This window comes from Cyprinus carpio, chromosome A22 (genome assembly GCF_018340385.1).
Source record: "Cyprinus carpio isolate SPL01 chromosome A22, ASM1834038v1, whole genome shotgun sequence".
In the NCBI taxonomy this organism is placed as follows: Eukaryota; Metazoa; Chordata; class Actinopteri; order Cypriniformes; family Cyprinidae; genus Cyprinus; species Cyprinus carpio.
In genome coordinates, this window is record NC_056593.1 from 7,365,863 (window position 1) to 7,383,390 (window position 17,528).

The following is a 17,528-nucleotide window of genomic DNA, read 5'->3' on the forward strand; positions in this document are numbered from 1 at the left end:
GAAACTTCAAAGGACATAAGTTTGCTCTTGCTCTTAATTAATCATCAAAGTTGCGAAACTTTCCTTAATGTGTGATTTGTGCCTAGATTTGCATACTTACTTTGCAGGTTCTGACCTATCCGTATTTGGCGTTTTTCTGAAAAGCCTTTGAGCTTGGTCATGCGGGCACACCACAGCTGACCTGTATCCTGTGCCAATGAGAGCCAACAGAGTGACTCTTCTCTATAAATAAAGTCTAATAGTTGAATCCCACTTGTGTCCATGGACTTGAGATTTGGCATAGATGATCCATTGAGGTAAACAACTGATATAGAATTCATATTTGCTGTCAACAGAACCGGAGGTTTATCACCAGGATCTGAAAGAGGGAACACAAAATGCATAGAGATCCTTAGAGCTATTCATAATAAATATTTCCAGTTAAATCTAAATTAAACAATTATTTATGTTAAACATATTTAAGCACAGTTCGTGTTGGGAATTTTTGGTACTGTGGACATTTAGATGATAAATCCTGAAATAATAATTAAAATAAATAAATAAATAAATAAAAATAGAAAAAAAAATATTTTTCTGAACCAACAAAATAAATGTCATTTCCACCACATTTCAAATGGAGCTTTATGTGGTGGAATTGATAGCAGTGGCAACAACATTTTAAACAGTTATATTTTTATATGTTTCATAAATACACACAATTTAACTTTTTGCATAATTTGACAAAATTACAGCTCAATTTACCTTGATTTTTCTTTATTTTACATGTCTCATATTTAATTTCTTGACTATGTCTTTGGTAACATACACTAATTATATTTTAGCAACGTGACCAAAATTGCATAATTTTCACACAAAAATAAAAAATAAAATACTTATAAATATTGATCTATACACACATTCACAAAAACATACATACATACAATATTAAGAAATGTTGATATATAAATTAATAATACATATGTATTTACATAATATACAAATGCATTACAATGTATTTTTAGCAATATGAGGGTCAAAGACGAAAAAGGGTTTAAGCATAAAAATTATAAGTGTAATACTGCTTTAAATTGTTGTTGCCCCCCCCCCCCCCCCCCCCCCCCCCCCAAAAAAAAAAATTTCTGTTTAATTTAATTTAATTGCAATTTTTGGTTTTGTTTTTCTTAACAAAAAATAAATATCATACATTTTCCCCTGATTTACAGAAGACACCCACTAAAATGTCATTCAGTGTAACAGTATTGTCAGGCATATTTACAACAAAAATCAATGTATGACATATTAAAAGACTAATTACTTTCACCCCAAATACTAATTAGTTGTAATTTTACATTTTCAAATTTGCCACTATCCTAGGTTTTGCCCATTGGTCAACAATAATTTTTTACTCATTTAAAACACAATAAAATTTAATATGCTCCCTTATTCTTTTATATTTTTAATATGTACACATCAGAATAAGCATGTTGTTTGAAGTTTTACATAAATACTGTGTTACACTGAATGACAGTGTAACATTGTTTAAACCAAATTTTGACATTTTATCCTCCAAAAACTTATTTGAAACCTTAAAATTAGACACTTAAATTATATTTAATGTGCTTTCTATGGACATAAAATCACTTTTATAAATTTCTTTTGATGCGGACATCTTAACGTCTTTGACCCATGAATAAAAATTTATAATTTTACACAAATGATACACGCATATCTATCTATCTATCTATCTATCTATCTATCTATCTATCTATCTATCTATCTATCTGTCTGTCTGTCTGTCTGTCTGTCTGTCTGTCTGTCTGTCTGTCTATCTATCTATCTATCTATCTATCTATCTATCTATCTATCCTATAGCAAGAAATGATTAGTACGTCCTAAAAGTTAGTTATCAAAAAATCTGTGCCTGTAGATGAAGAAACACCCATATAAAATATGAATATTAATGTATTACATGAACATACAGTATATATAAATATTTACATATTTTGCTTACCTATGTAGAAATTAAAATCAAGGTTCATTAAGAAGCTCACACTTATGGAAAAAGTCTCATAACTGCGACACAAATTGTGCAAATGTAAACTATGTGATCGGCTTGTCATGTTTTTTTTTTTTCACACTAATGAATAGACACCATTAAGTGCAATTAGCTCTGAGCGTGTAATCATCTCTAAATTTGATAGACAGTCGCAGGTCAGGCTGCATGGGCTCTGATTGACTTTCCATTAAGGCCTCCCCGTTTATCTCTCCCAAAGCTCTGTTGTAGCCCAGCTCGCCAGCGACCATTTACATATTGATGACAATAAGTGTAACTGACACTCGCATCAGGCAAATGACAGTGTCATCTATACTAATGCATCCGGAAGATCGCTACTGTGATCGCACTACTTCACTGAGGCTTTCCTGTTCAATCAAACATCCCAGAAGGCATTGTGTTTACCCATCTAGTCTAGACTAGCTCTTAAGACAACTATAATTTAAATGCTGAGTGAAATGTCAAGTGTGGAGTTTGTTGACCTTTCGTTGTTTTCACTATTGAACACTTATTTTCTAGTGGTTCTTGTTAAGAGACTCTTCTCTTTAGTAAATGCTATTATTATGTGCTTATACTTAGATTAAGTATTAGATATTACCCTATAACATTAAAAAATATCCCTCAGACTTGCATAGCAACCACCCAGAATTAGCAATCACACATCAATATGTTAAAAAAATACCCAGAACCCTTTAGCAGCAGGCAAGGAACAACCCAGAATCCCAAAAATCACACAGCAATGCGCTAAAATTCCTTATAACACCTCAGCAACAGGCTAGTGACTACCCAGAACCCCAACAACCGTATACTACAGTATAGTCATGCACTTAAAAAAAAAAAAAATTTAGAACCCCTTAGCGACCAGTTAACAACTACCGAGAACATCTTAGAAAACACATAACAATGTATTTTTTAAGTGTTTGCTTATCTGCAATACGTCTATTGGATGTTTCCTTTCTGTACTTTAGAAAATGTATTTAAGATGTTTATGATTTAGAATGTATGTAAAGCTGACATCTTTACGTCTATCAGATTTTTTTACACAGCAGATGTTTTCCAGATTAAAAGATCTTTAACAGACATCTTGCAGACGTATGTGTGCTATCTGGGTAGCAAATTACATAACAATGGGTTAAAAATCTTTCAGAATCACTATGCAACAGGTAAGCAATTACCCAGAACCCCCTGCAACCACATACTGTCAGAACTTCTTAGAAACTTCACAGAACACCCTGAAAACAACATAGCAATGCATTCAAAACATTCTAAACTCTACAGTAAACAAGCCAGCTGTTGAACACTGTTGTAACCACATAGCAATGCGCTAAAAACACTCAAAACCCCTTGATGAACTACTTAGCAACTACCCACAAAAACCCCTTAGCAACAACCTAGCAACCCTAAAACCCAACCAACACCCCTTAGCACTTGCAATGAGCTAAAAATCAGTCAAAAGTTTATTAAATGAGTCATCACTCTCTTACAGTTTTGGAGCAGTCGTCCATTTCTCCAGCACTTAGTACAGTAACTTGAGCAAATATTTGATTTATGCTTGGGTTATATTATTTTTAGACTTGTGCTCTTCAAGCACTATTGAAAATCAACGTAAAATACATGATGCTTAATGTGCCTTTTTTTTTGGTCTGGAACTGGAACTAACGGGGATGATAAATTGACTCACCTGTTTTGGCTTTGCAGGATCGTCTGTTGGCCTGCAGGCTGAAGCCATCTGTGCAAGCGCATCTGTACGATCCCTGCGTGTTCATACAGATCTGACTGCATGTCCCATAATCCCTGCATTCATCATGATCTGCGGGCAACAGAGGGGCTATTTATTAAACGCTAAATCAAATATGACCTAAATATGCAAACCCAACTCTTAATGTCACATTCCACAGCAACCAAAAAAAAAAAAAAAAAACATGAATAAGCAAATGCATGTTTGATAATTGATCATGAAATCAACAATTTAGAGTTAGAGTTCATGAGAGAGGTTAGAGTTCATGCACTGGAAAGCTAACTTTTCTAGAGACCTCAAAATAATATTAGCTGAGGCGACCTTTTATGAGAACTCTTTTTCTGTGCCTGATTAGAACTGCAAAATAAAAATTACAAATAATATGAATATCATTCAAATTTCCCATGCTAAAAAATAGTGATATTTAAACAATTTCAGGTAGCTAACAAACTAGCTTATATTGCAAACACATGAATAGTTTTCATTAGATACTGTATTATCTGAGAACTTATTATGGGTACTCTATTCGATGCCTGATTAGAACTAATACAAAACCAGAATACAAAATGTAAAACAATTTCTTAATCATATAAATATGGTAATTACATCTTTCAATGTTTTTTTTATTTATTTTTTCTTTATCTAAATTTAATCTGAAAATAAACATTTTCAGGCAGCTAACCACTTAGCCTGTTATCTTAGCATAGCTCAAACTGGTTAAGAAAAGCTCTTTTAATTAGCTAAAATGTTTTTTCATCAGGCACCAAGTATGGGGATATGATCTTACGCCAATATTTGCTTTTTCTGGTCGGAGCACATAGGAAGTTTTTAAAGAGTCATATTCTTCAAACAGAGTTCAAATGGTAATGACCCTCACCTCTACATCGTCTCCCATCCTCCTCCAGTTCAAAACCTTCCCCACAGAAACAGGATGTCCCGTTTCTCATAATCACACAGTCAAACTGACACCTCCGCTCCTTGCAGCTACGCACCAACTCTGAGAAGGCACAAACACACATTTAAACTTTGATTCACAGTCTTAATATAACGCAATATAGTTTGCCCTCCCAATGAACATGCATTTACACTCGACAAAACCCTCCATAAAACCACAATGCCATTTCACCAGTATAAAATCATTTTTTAAAAGTTGAACAGATGCAGCCTCATTACAGGACCATGATTCAGCGCTTTTTAAGTGCCACTTAAGGCCTGTTTCCGTAGATGCAATTCTTCCCAGCGAGCTCCTGTTCCAAATCGCTGTCAATACACAATGGTAGAGCAGAAATTTAAGGCCCATTGTGTGATATTTATCACTTGTACAGCCTCATAATGAGGGACATTTTGACGACCACATACTCCTGCATGGCTCGCCAAATGAAGATGACCCCATCTTTATATATTGATTCCAGAATTGGCTGAAAAATATTTATATTTAAGATTTATAAAAGCTTGGGTGGCAGTCTGTTTCAATTACAATAACCATAGCCCATATTTGATGTTTTTATTCATTTGGGGGTGTGGCTAACAGGTTACCTTCCTTTTTCATCATTTGTAAAGGATTTAAGTGCGTGACAATACTGGAAAGTGAGAAGTAAAAATAAATTTAGAATGTTTAGCCACTTGAAATGTCTAATCATGACCGAGAGAGAGATTTTTAGCGTGCATTTGCTGCGGAGTCTGCATTAATAATAAGTATTGCAATGATAAATTCATCGACCCACCCAAGGCATGCATTTAGAATGGTTCAAGTCTGAAAGTTTTAAATTAAGTACTTCTTTAAAAATGTATCACAGCATTTAAGGGTAATGCAAAGCGTTTTACAATATGAGTTTAACTGAAAGTGAAATATAATGGCTTTTTATCTATTACAGGGAATGCGTGTCCACTTAAGCTGAAAGATGTTTAACTATTTATATGTGGGACTAGCAATGGGAAGTGACTAACAGTTCTTGAAATATTTCATAATCTATAAAGAATTCTTATTTATTTATGTAGATGGGGAATCTGAGCCACTAAAATCTGTAGTTTTATTCTTTCAAATAACAAGATCTGGGAGCAACAAGAGCAGTAATAATATATTTTGCATTCCACATAAGAAAAAAAAAAAAGTCATATTTGAACAACAAGAGGGTGAGCAAATAATGTCAAATCATTCATTTTTGTGGTGAACTAACTCTTTATGTCTAACCCTTGACTTTACTAGTTGTCATCAGTAAGACATTTGACAAAACATTATTTACGCTAAGAGCAAACCAAGACACACACACACACACACACAAAAAAAAAAAAAAAAAAAAAAAACTTAATTGAAAATGAATAATGAACGTCATATGCATTAGATTTGTGCCAAAAGTATGGTGGAATATATGACACAAGAGGAGGCTGGCCTAACTAATAGTTTAATGCAACAGAACGCCAAACTGATAAATAAATAAATAAATGAAATAAAAACTCAGAAATTAAACTGATGTGATTTAGCACCAACAAAAAGTGTGAATAAAGCCTTTGGCAGTGAAAAAGAAAAGCAGTTACTGCAGTCGTAAATTTTGATTGGCGAAAAGGAAGCAAAGAAAACTGCTAATAAAAGACAATTGACTTTTATTTTGCATCCAATGTTTTTGACACTTATCTAACCCCACAGTGTTTGACTTGACTGATATTTTTTCTAAAAGACCTTCTGATAACCCGATAAAATCTTAAATGCCAGTATTTGCCCATTAGGTAAGAAAAACAGAAACTTCACAGAGACATATCAAGGAAAAGAACGGAATACTCCATACATTCACAAAGATAACCAACTTTAAATGTTGCAGCATTGAAATGAGTGTAAAGATACAAACATTGATCCAAGAAAAGGCCTCTCCGATTCCAAACAGCAAGTGGGAGAGTTGATTATTGGAAGGGAATTACTTTTTGGAGAAATTACCGCTCATGGTAGGAACCCAAAACTTCAAACGTAACTTCAAAAATAGGTCAAAATCATTGTTTACCGTACACTGCAAGTGGAGTTGAATGTGTGCAGCTACTGTAGGACACTATCTGCCACCCGGATTCACACTAATCTCTTTTGAGCAGCAAGGAGGCCATTACGGGTGGACTCTCGCTGCGAGTCAGGCCCCCGCACAATAGGATTTATTTCCAGTGAACTCCAGAGCTCTCCCTCAAGGTGATTTTCTCTCAGTGAGGAGCCCTACTTCCTCTGACACTCGCTGGGTGATGTAGTGCTAACGGCAGTGGTCCAGGAAGGGTGCTGAGTCTGACAGGGGCGTTAAGGTAAATGCCTGTAGATCTATTTCTCTACCCCAACCCAAATAGCTTGAACTTTAGCTGCTGTGAACAATCAATCACTCTCGGGAGTCCCGTACCACATTAAAAATTGAAGACTGGGACCTTGAAAATCTATACAGACTTAAATGCCACAGCTAAGTTTTTTCGGACTACATCTAAGCTTGACACATTCAAAAGATCGAATGAAATGGCTCACAAATGTTATTCATATTTTTTTTTACTGAAATTCAAAGTTGGACTGGTATACAATATAGTGAAGAGCTTGTCCTTTTTGTGGTCAATACAGTCCTGCAGTATTTTCTAAAAAATAAAATAAAATAGGGAGAAAAAAAAGCAAAAAAAAAAAAAAACACAAAAGGCAAAACAAAACATTTAAAGATGTCCTTTCTTAGAAACCGGCAATGTTTTCTGAAAAGAAAAGAAAATAATACTTAGTTGCAACCCATATGATGGGGTCATATGATGCTGCTAAAAAGAACATTATTTGGTGTATTTGGTGTAATGAAATGTGTTTATGCGGTTTAAGGTAAAAAAAAAACACATTATTTTCCACATACTGTACATTATTGTTTCTCCTCTGTGCCCCGCCTTCTGAAACGTGCCAGCTATCCAGCGCATTGTGATTGGCTGAATGCCTCAAGCATGTGACGGAAATGTTACGCCTTTTAACATATTGTGATGCCTTGTCCGGCTGGGACGACGAGACCCATTATAAATGTGATATAAACATGATTGCTAGTCGTGTCTTCCTTTGGATGGCAAAAACAAAGTAGTTTCGCTTTCTCAATGAAACAGTGTCACACACCGCGGCCTTGAGTGAGCAGAGGCCGGAGGTCTACAGTAAGCCGTGGTCTAGAGTGGACCGTGGCCGGCTTGCGTGAGCGGGCTGGACTCCACTTCATCCACGGTGAAAGCCCATTCTGCGATTCACAGTGTAAAGCTGATGTATTTCCTCAGCGACCAGCACGGATCAGCCCCAGGCATGATGAAGCGGATATCATCCTCTTTTGGAAGGCCAAACAAAGTAGTATCGCTTTCACAATAAAACACACAGCATCTATACGACATGGCAGCGGCGGCAACAACAATACTACAACGAGAATAAAAGGTACGCCTTCTTTCTTTGCGTAAACATCTGGGCGGTGTTATGCAAATCTTTCCATATACTGACGTAGATATGTGGGGGCATGTTAGAACAAGCTGTTTCAGGTGGGCGTAGATGAGTGTTAACTTTTATAAAGAATATCTCTTTGGATTTGAGACTTTAGTCTTTGCAACATTACAGATCTTCTTTATTCACCAAGAGCTTGTAACACTCCAAAGAGAAAGGAAAATTTGAAATCGCATTTTATGACCCCTTTAACATCAGCTTTAGCATCTTCCTCAGCTCTCTAAACATACCAATCAAAAAGCTGCATAGTAAGCCCCGCCCCCTGCCCAGCAGGAATCACCAGTCCAGAGAACATGGCATATGTCCAGACAGGTCTATTATTCACTCACAGCAGGTCTTCCCCTCAGTCTTCATCATTAGAGTGGCCACCGTCCCCAGGGCTCAGACAGCTAGGCCATCACTGTAGCAGAACGAGCGTGCGCTTGTATATTTTTCTGTTTGTGTGATCAGAGCAGGTGACCGGGGGTCCGCACCTACCAGGCAGTGTTTATAAATAGACGACAGTTGAGTAAAAACAAGGTGTGTTAGAACAGAAAGGACGGAAAGGCTGGAAGCAGAAGGGAAGCTAACTTTCTAAAGCAACAAAAAAATTCACAGATTTCAACGGCACAATGGCCTCATACACATTGCTGCTAAATTCGGTTGTCAGTTCACCTTTTACTGCTTAATCATGTTCTGTACATACACAGTTTAGTAATTTACGGGAGTGACAACTGTATTCTACAATCAAATTTACTTTAGTGTCAACAAATTCTAGGCAGTGTGTACAGAACCAAACTGAACCACAGTTTTGCCAGTTTTTCCTAGAAAAAATAATAACTCCATAATCAACTCAAATCCAAATTCGTTATCTTGCAAATAAGCCACGTACCAAAATATAGCCTGCACTTGACTACTTTATTAATTCCATAAACTATATCACTTTATGAGCCGAGCTCAAACAACAAGTCCAAAGACAGTTAATAAGTGTTGCTTATAATAAGTGGACATGGCAACCCTTTAAGAGTGTGCTCTGCGAAATTGCCTTCCAAACATGAACAAAACACAATGGCTCTGTTGTTGGTGATTTAGTTAAAATTTCTGAACAAAACGAAACTTTGGTCACTGTAATATTACTTTAGTTAAAAATGCATGATACTAAACACACGAGATGCCAGAAAGTTGTTTTAGTTAACATGGTGTCAATCATTGCAGTTTCAGGACTGAGTTCAGTTACGTACACACATGAAATGATAATTACGGGATTCACTCCTGTATTTAAATGCAGTTGTCACTCCTGAAACTTGGGCAATGTACATGAGCAATGCTAGCATGTTCTGAGAAAAAAATTTCATGTTGCTATGCAATTTTACTAAGGTGTCCTATGTGATTGTTTGCTAGACCAAATTGAGTAAAAACATGGTTTGTTGGAACAGAGAGGATGAAACCAGAAGAAAAAGTGACTTTCTAAAGCAAAGGAAAAAATGTATAACTCAGTGACATGATGCTAGCATGATCAAGTTTTTAGCATGTTGCTATGTGGTTGCTAAACTGTTCTAGGTGGTTGCTTACTAGCCCAAGTCCAGAGAAGTCTCTATGAGAGGGGTTTTCATTATTTTTCAGGCCAAGAACCCCTAAAACTGGGAGTGGTGGGAAAATAGAAATGAAAAACGCATGGTATGTTTTCACAGTTACAGCAAAAAGTAATATTGCATAACTTCACAAACACCTGCACCTCTAACTAGAGAAACCGAAAGGAGGTGGATGTGAGACATCTGAGGTGTAACTGTGAAACAGAGCTGGTTTATTTTGCCCCTTCATCAACACTTCAGAATCGACTGCCAGCACTGGAAGAGGATTCAGATAAACTCCAGATAAACAGGCCCAAAAAACAGGTTGGTTCAACGGCCTGTGCTCAACGACTAAATCTATACTTAACTAGATTGATGTGGCCGTAAAAGGCTCTGCACTCGAAGGTTCGTCTAAATCCTAGTCAAGATACCAAAGGACATCAACTTGGCACATGAAACTGCCCTTTCTGTGACCACTGCAGTTTTGCCCCTGGGCAAAGCACTTGACCCTCAGCTGCTCCCATCATACTGTAATATGCCTGCATTTTCAGCATACGAGCAGACACTAGCAGACTCACTGGATGAATAAATGTCGAATTTATTTGATGAATTCTAACATTTGTAGATGTTAGTTAATGACTGTCAAATTCCTGTGCAGCTACTGTCAAAAATATCATTGCTAAGCCATTAAATGCATACAAAGGAATTAAATAAGTCATTCTGTAATACTGTCAATATTAAGACCTGCTAAAACAATGACAACAATATTCATGTTTATTAGTGAAGCTACCTGCAAACTACAAAACATATCTGTATTAGTATTTGTTTCTGTCTTTGTCATGATCTGTTACATTGATATTTATAAACATTTTAAAAAACAAATGTTTTCTCAAGATCTTGACATAAAATTGTCTTTAGAACCCAACTTAAAATATTTGATTGTTGTTTTCTCTTGTGCAAAACAACGTTTGCTATGTCTACATCATGAGAAAATTAAGTTGAGATGAGAAGAAAACGTTTATATAAGATGAGAAAATTAAGTTGAGATAAGAAACATTTGTTGTGTCAAAATCAAAAGAAAGTTAAGTAGATGTTAGGAAAACAGCTTTTGTTATGTCTAGATAAAGAGAACATAAAATTGAATTCACAAGAAAATTTTGGTGTTGGTATCAAAAGTCAAAATCTTGTGAAAAAAAGATGAAAAGAAAATTGAGCCACGATCATAAGTATAGTTATTTGTTATATGGAGATCATGAGATAAATGAACTCCATGAATTAAATCTACAGCTCTATGTGATTTAAATTTACCTCACCTCTTCAGCTGGCAGACACAGAATCCAGTTACATACAAAAGACACTAAACAAATAATATCTGAATACCCAAAAAACAATATCTTGCACAGATGTATGATATCAGTTGTATACTGATCAGTTTTTAGTGGTTTAAGTTTTTTCTGTGCATAAAAAGCTCTTGACGTTTAACCTAATCAGGCACAAGCATAAGTAGAGTAATTATATTTCACAACAGGCTGTAAAAGGAACAAAGAAAAACTGTTGTTCCCAAGATAAATGTACTTTTCAGCATCTGACAGTGTTCTTGTTATCCCAATGCTTTGTTTACTGTGCGAGTTGCCATTATATAAAAGCCACTGTGAGGTGTAGACTCTTTTGTTTGGAGTTGCCTTGTGTGTTTCAGGGTTTTTTAGTCACCTTGCTGTGTGGGCTGTTTTATTCAATTCCATATATTCATTAGGGACTGACAATGCAGATGGGGAAAGTGAGGCTACTGTGTTATTACCACAGGGACGTTCAGAGGTGCAACACAAAGACGGTTTCCTGCCTAGCACCTGTAGTATGCAGTACGTGCCAATCTATGAATGCTCAGGAGACGTAAAGCATTACCTTCAGAGGGACCATGGCCATGCCTTCCAGTGCTTTTGACTGTTTTGCTGCAGAACAAAACGCTGCAGGACATTCGTGGCCCATTCAACGCTCCTGAAGAACTTAGAATGCTAGCTCCGGAATGTAACTGAGAGCAACAAAAAGAGAAAAAGCTGTCCAAGGCTGTAAATTGTTTTTGAGGTGAAGCGGAAAGACAAGTTTTCGAGTACAAACAAGAATGCCAAGTCATGAATCAAGTAAATTGGCATTGTTCTTAAAACGTAAGAATTAATATCTGAGCAAATTGTTCATAAAACCATTCTTACTGACACATTGAATTGAGCACAACAATTTATGTAAGAATAGTTTTTACAAACTATTCACTCAAAATTTTGTTTTATAAATGAGGCCCCAAAAATAGCTGAGATTTTGATCATTTATTGGCTTATTTGTTCCATTTAAAGTTATATGAGGGATATTGCTTGATATCTCGGACCACAAAGATGTTCCATTCCTTGAATTTTGAAAGATGATGCACAAAGAAGCAAAACATTATCAATTGTACCATTAACTAACATTGATTAACAAAAAGGTTTGCTATAGTGACCAAATTTTTAGTGTAAACAACATATTTCCATTTTTTGCACTTATAATTCCCGTCAACAAAGAAATTTTGCTAGCAACCGCTTCTATCACACTTTTTCAAGTTGAAAATTCTGACTTTGATTTTAATGGAAAATACCATTTGTCCCTGACAAAACTGCTATGAAGCATGTGATTTACTAAAAACACCTGCCCGTAAAAACAACTTCCCATGTCTTTCTGTAGTGGATTTGTCAAGAAATTCAAGTGCCAATTTCAAGCTAGTCAGACGTTCTACGCTGCGTTTTGCCATTGAACTTCCTGAGATTCCTGATTGCAGTCTTGGCCTTCACTACAGCACACAGCAAGGGTTCTCGCTCTAGACCTCTTTTTTCATCGGAATTGAAGTACAAACTCCGATTTTGAAATCAAAGGTTGTCAAGACTGTCACATGTTCTGATGTTTGTTTTATCATTTGTAGGCTTTGATAAACAATCAGTAGAGAAAACTGACAGACAGGGAGAGGAAACGGCTGAGGCGAGCTACACATTAGCTTCCAGAAACATGCATACTGTATACAAGAGCAACACCAGCCAACGCTATTAATATGTTAACAGGCCACAAGCTAGGGAAAAATCTATCACTTTCTTTCCTCTGGAGATCAAAGAGAAATAGTGCATCTGTTTTACAGGTCTTTTTTTTTTTTAAGAGCAGATTCAGTTTAGGCTTTTGCCCAAGGAACTGCAACAAAAGACAATTCTACCATACTGCTAAATGTATACTGTGCAAAAATACCATGTGAAACGATGTGTAATACATTGTGTCACACACCTGTTTTGCATTGTAATTATGTTGCATGTTTAAATCCGTGTCCAGTTATTATCTTGCATATAAATTGAATAAAAAAAAGAGACTTCCTTTGGCTGGGATTAAGCCCTGATTGTAATTAAGTAAGTAAGTAACTAAATTAATAAATAAAATGTTATTATTATTATTATTATTATTATTATTATTATTATTATTATTATTATATTTTAAGTATTTATTATTTATACAATTGCTTAAATTTACATGTAATTAATACAAATAATAAATATTATAATACAGTGAAAGTACTATATTTAGCATGATTTTGATTTTTTTTTTGTATTTAATACATTATTATACATTTTCAAACTGAAAATAAATGAAAACCTTCCATCTAAACCATATGACAAAAAAATATGAAAAAAACACTTCAATCACTCTCTCTCTCTCTGTGTGTGTGTGTGTGTGTGTGTGTGTGCATTTTATATATATATTTTTTTACTATATTTTAAACAAATTCTATTGTCCAACGTCTATTTTTTAAATTTCTTTAGGCAAACTGTATTTACAATAATATAAATTATAAATAATATAAATTAATGCATATAAAATGATATAAAAATATTCATATACAACAATAAAAAAATAAAAAAAATATCCTACATATTAGCAATATATTTTTGGCCAATTTTAATGATTTAATTATTCAAAATATACTCTGTTCACTGGATTTAGCAGTCAGAACCCTCTGCATACAATTCAGCATACTACAAAAACTGTACAATAAATAGTATGCAATGTTTGTTTGAAAGCAGACTCATTTTAATCTCAAAAGCTTTTTTTGAAGGGAACTGTGAAAAGACTGTGGAGAGCATGCTGTGGAGAGTAAGAGGAAAGGGGAAAAAAAGTGCATGAGGGACACTCAGCACATTTTCAAGGTTACAGTCCTTCCTGTCACATAAAGATATAAAGTTTATGAGCTTTAGCATTTCCTTTGTGCTATAAATGTGGATGTGTAAAATAAGGCAGCTTCTCAAACCCAGAGGGCAGAACGCCCATCAGTAATGTGCAACCTCAATCTCTAGACACAGATGACTAAATGATTGCTCTGTAAAATCAACAAGACCTTTTGCCTACGATGTGATTTTATATAAAGAGACAATCCATGGTGCAACATCGTCATACAAATGCATGCACAAGTGAAGCTCAGGACAACGAGTCAAAGTTTGGCTAGTTAGCATGGTCCAATTAGCCCATACTAATTTACAAAATCAAAAATTTACCAAACAGTCCACCTTTCTTTGTGTCAAGTCAAAATTAGTCAAAACAAGTCAAAAAATCTTAGACAATTTGCTTAGCTAATTTAACATATTGCTAACCATTTATTTTTATTATTTACAAGAACAAGACAACATGACCATAAGCTATGCTTTTCAGTAGATACCGAATAAAAATCCTGAATTAGTCTAGTGGAGTATTAGTGTGTGATATGTTGTGGAGTCGAGGGAGGCACAGAAGTGTGATTAACCTTTAAACATTTGATTAGATGTTAGCTTTCATCAGGATACGACTGGTCTTTTTCCAAAGCGTAGTAGAGTACGTGTGTATGTTGTGGGGTCAAAGTGGGTGCGGAAGTGTGATTAACTTTCAGATAGCAAGCTAAAAGCTTAGCCTAGTGCAAACTTATTAAAAAAAACACTTTTGATTGTCTGGAACAAGATATCATGATAACAAGCTATGTTTTTGAACAAGTACTGAATGGGAATGTTGATTTTGTACACAAAACTGTACTGCTCTTCTGATGTGAGACAAACGAGGATAAATGCGACAGATCAAGAAAATCTTCGCCGTGAAATGCGCACGGCATCATGTTCTTTCCAGTGTGTGTTTTCAGGGAAGTTAATTAAATGTGTGAGTCTCTTATCTTCTGCACCACTCTATGCCATCTTTGTTAAGTTATTCATTTCACACATCTACAGTTAGTCAGTCTGACACCGGCAGACACCGGCTGAATAATAATAAAAAAAGATATAATGTCCTTATCAGGCCCCAATGATCTAAATATAATCTGTGTGAGAAGGACTAAAACTGTGAGGAAATGTGAAGATAAGCGGTCGTACTGAAACACACACTCACTCACACAGCCGAAATCTCTTTATTCTCTATGCTTTAGTCTCTGGTGAATAGCTGTGGTCACCTGAAGGCAAGCGCCATTCCTCAATGACAAAACAAATCCCAACACACAACCAAGAAAAATAGCCAAGAAAGAGTTTCAAAATAACACCCAGTGATCCAAAGGCAGTGGTGTCAATGCTGCTCGCTAGGTTTTTTTTTCTTCTCAGAACCAAATAAAAGAGAATCTAAAAACACTTTGTCCGTTAGTTATGAGCTTAAGTCGATGTCAAATACTTGCAAGACTGTGTACTCAGGTTTACTGACACAGCAGCCCACATTTCAATTGGGCTGAACACAGTTATATACAACATGAAACAGCATTCACAATTCATTTAATGTCTGCAATGTGATATTTCTAAGTGAAACCAAAAATGTTATAGCTGGCAAGATCTCCAAAGAAGATTATTGCAAATAAAATTGGGTATCGGAGTAAAAGAGGGAATAGATACAAGAGGGTGGGCTCTTTTGACTTGAGACAGTTAGCAACCATCTGGAACAACCCTCATGGAAATTAACCATGGTTTTATTATAGCAAAAGTGTAGCAACCATGTTTTTTTTTTTTTAATTTTTCCTACAAATTAAACTTTGGTTAGTGTAGCAAAACCATGGTTAATTAACAGAAAACACTATTACAACATTATAACCATAGTATTTTCAAACAACTAATATTAAAACCATTATAAACACCAAATCAGGTTTTAGTTTCTTATCCTAGCTGGACTAGAAAAATACATAGCAATGTCCTAGCAACCACCTACAACGGCATTTACAATGGAAGTGAATCTGTAAATGTTTAAAACTCACTGTTTTAATAGTATTGCCGCAAAACGTAAACAATATGAGTGTAAACACTTTAGAATACTGTTCTGTCGTTAATGAATAACTACACAGGAACAAATAACTAATACACTTATAACATTCTAGTAAACTATTATTAACTAACAAGAAACTCTGATTAACGATTAGGAAGTAATAGCGCTTAGTTGAAAGTGGTAGTTCACTATTAGCTAAACAGTAACTGCTTCTTTTTTTCATATATCCCGGTTAATTACTAAGAGCTACTATACAGGTTCATAATTAATGTGAATTATGCATAATGCATAATTAATTCTAAAGTGAAGATCATGGTAACCCACTAGTAATGACTCAAGGATTACCAAATTCTTCTAAAGGAACTACTAATTTTTTGTATTAGTATTCTAAAAAGAAAAGAATGGTATCTCCCTAATGTTAACTGATGTCATTTTAAGCTTTTGAGATATATGTATGGTTTTGGGTAGTAATGGCTCAAGTTTTACTACTTCATTCTAAAGGAATTACTAATTACTTGAATCAGTATTGTTAAGCTACCAAATCTAGTAAAAGGAATTACTATCCAAAATCTTATAAAAACCTCAAACACTTACAATGATTTCAGTTATTACTAGAGAGTTATTGTGTTATTCGCTTTAGAATACTGATCCAAGTAATTACAGTAGTAATTCCTTCTGAAGAATTTGGTAATACTTGAGTCCTCACTAGTGGTTTACCATGACCTCCACTTTAGAATTAATTATAGATTGTGCATTATTCATATTAATTATATACCTGTTTACAGTAGTTCTTAACTAATAGTGAATTATCACATTGGATTAAGCACTATTATCTACTAATTCATTAATCAGAGTTTCTTGTCAGTTACTATTAGTTACTAGAGTGCTAATATTGTGTTACACATTGATCTGTGAAAAGGACTTTACTTTAAAAAAAAACAAGACATTTTAAACCGCTTAACAGCTCGAATGATAGAATAATTTTAACAGAAAAATTTATGTAAATGGTAATTACAATGGAAGACAATGAGGCCCACCTTGAATAGTCACTATTCAATAATATAGCCACAATATAATATAAATCTGAGCACAATTTTAGTTTGGAGGATTAATATCCAAAATTTATATGCAATTTTATAATTTTTTCTCTATAGCAATGCCATAAGCCCTTAAACGACTGTAAAAATAAAGTCTTAAACAGCTTACCATCACAAATAATACACACATATTAACAAAAGAATGAACATAAAAGATTCACATATCTGTTTTTAAATGCTTCAAAATTTACTTTTGCCTCACCGTAACCTTAAAAAAAGAGGAACAAGTCGAAATTATGCACTGCAATATCATGCACAATAAGACTACAGACATTTATTAAGAATGTAAATGAGGTCAATGCTAGTTTCATGCTATATTTAACCCACAAGACTAGTTTGTCTTAACTTTTAAGACATAAAAAATGGCTCATATGACCAATCTCATAAAGAC

At 34.8% G+C, this 17,528-nt stretch overlaps 1 protein-coding gene across 1 annotated transcript in view; it reads right to left on the bottom strand.

Moving 5' to 3' along the window:
* lrp1ba (low density lipoprotein receptor-related protein 1Ba) overlaps positions 1-17,528 on the bottom strand; it is a 223,854-nt gene that overhangs the window by 166,517 nt on the left and 39,809 nt on the right. The window contains 3 exon segments of the mRNA XM_042712307.1: positions 101-358; positions 3,714-3,842; positions 4,648-4,767. Coding sequence (XP_042568241.1) covers positions 101-358; positions 3,714-3,842; positions 4,648-4,767 — 507 coding nt within the window.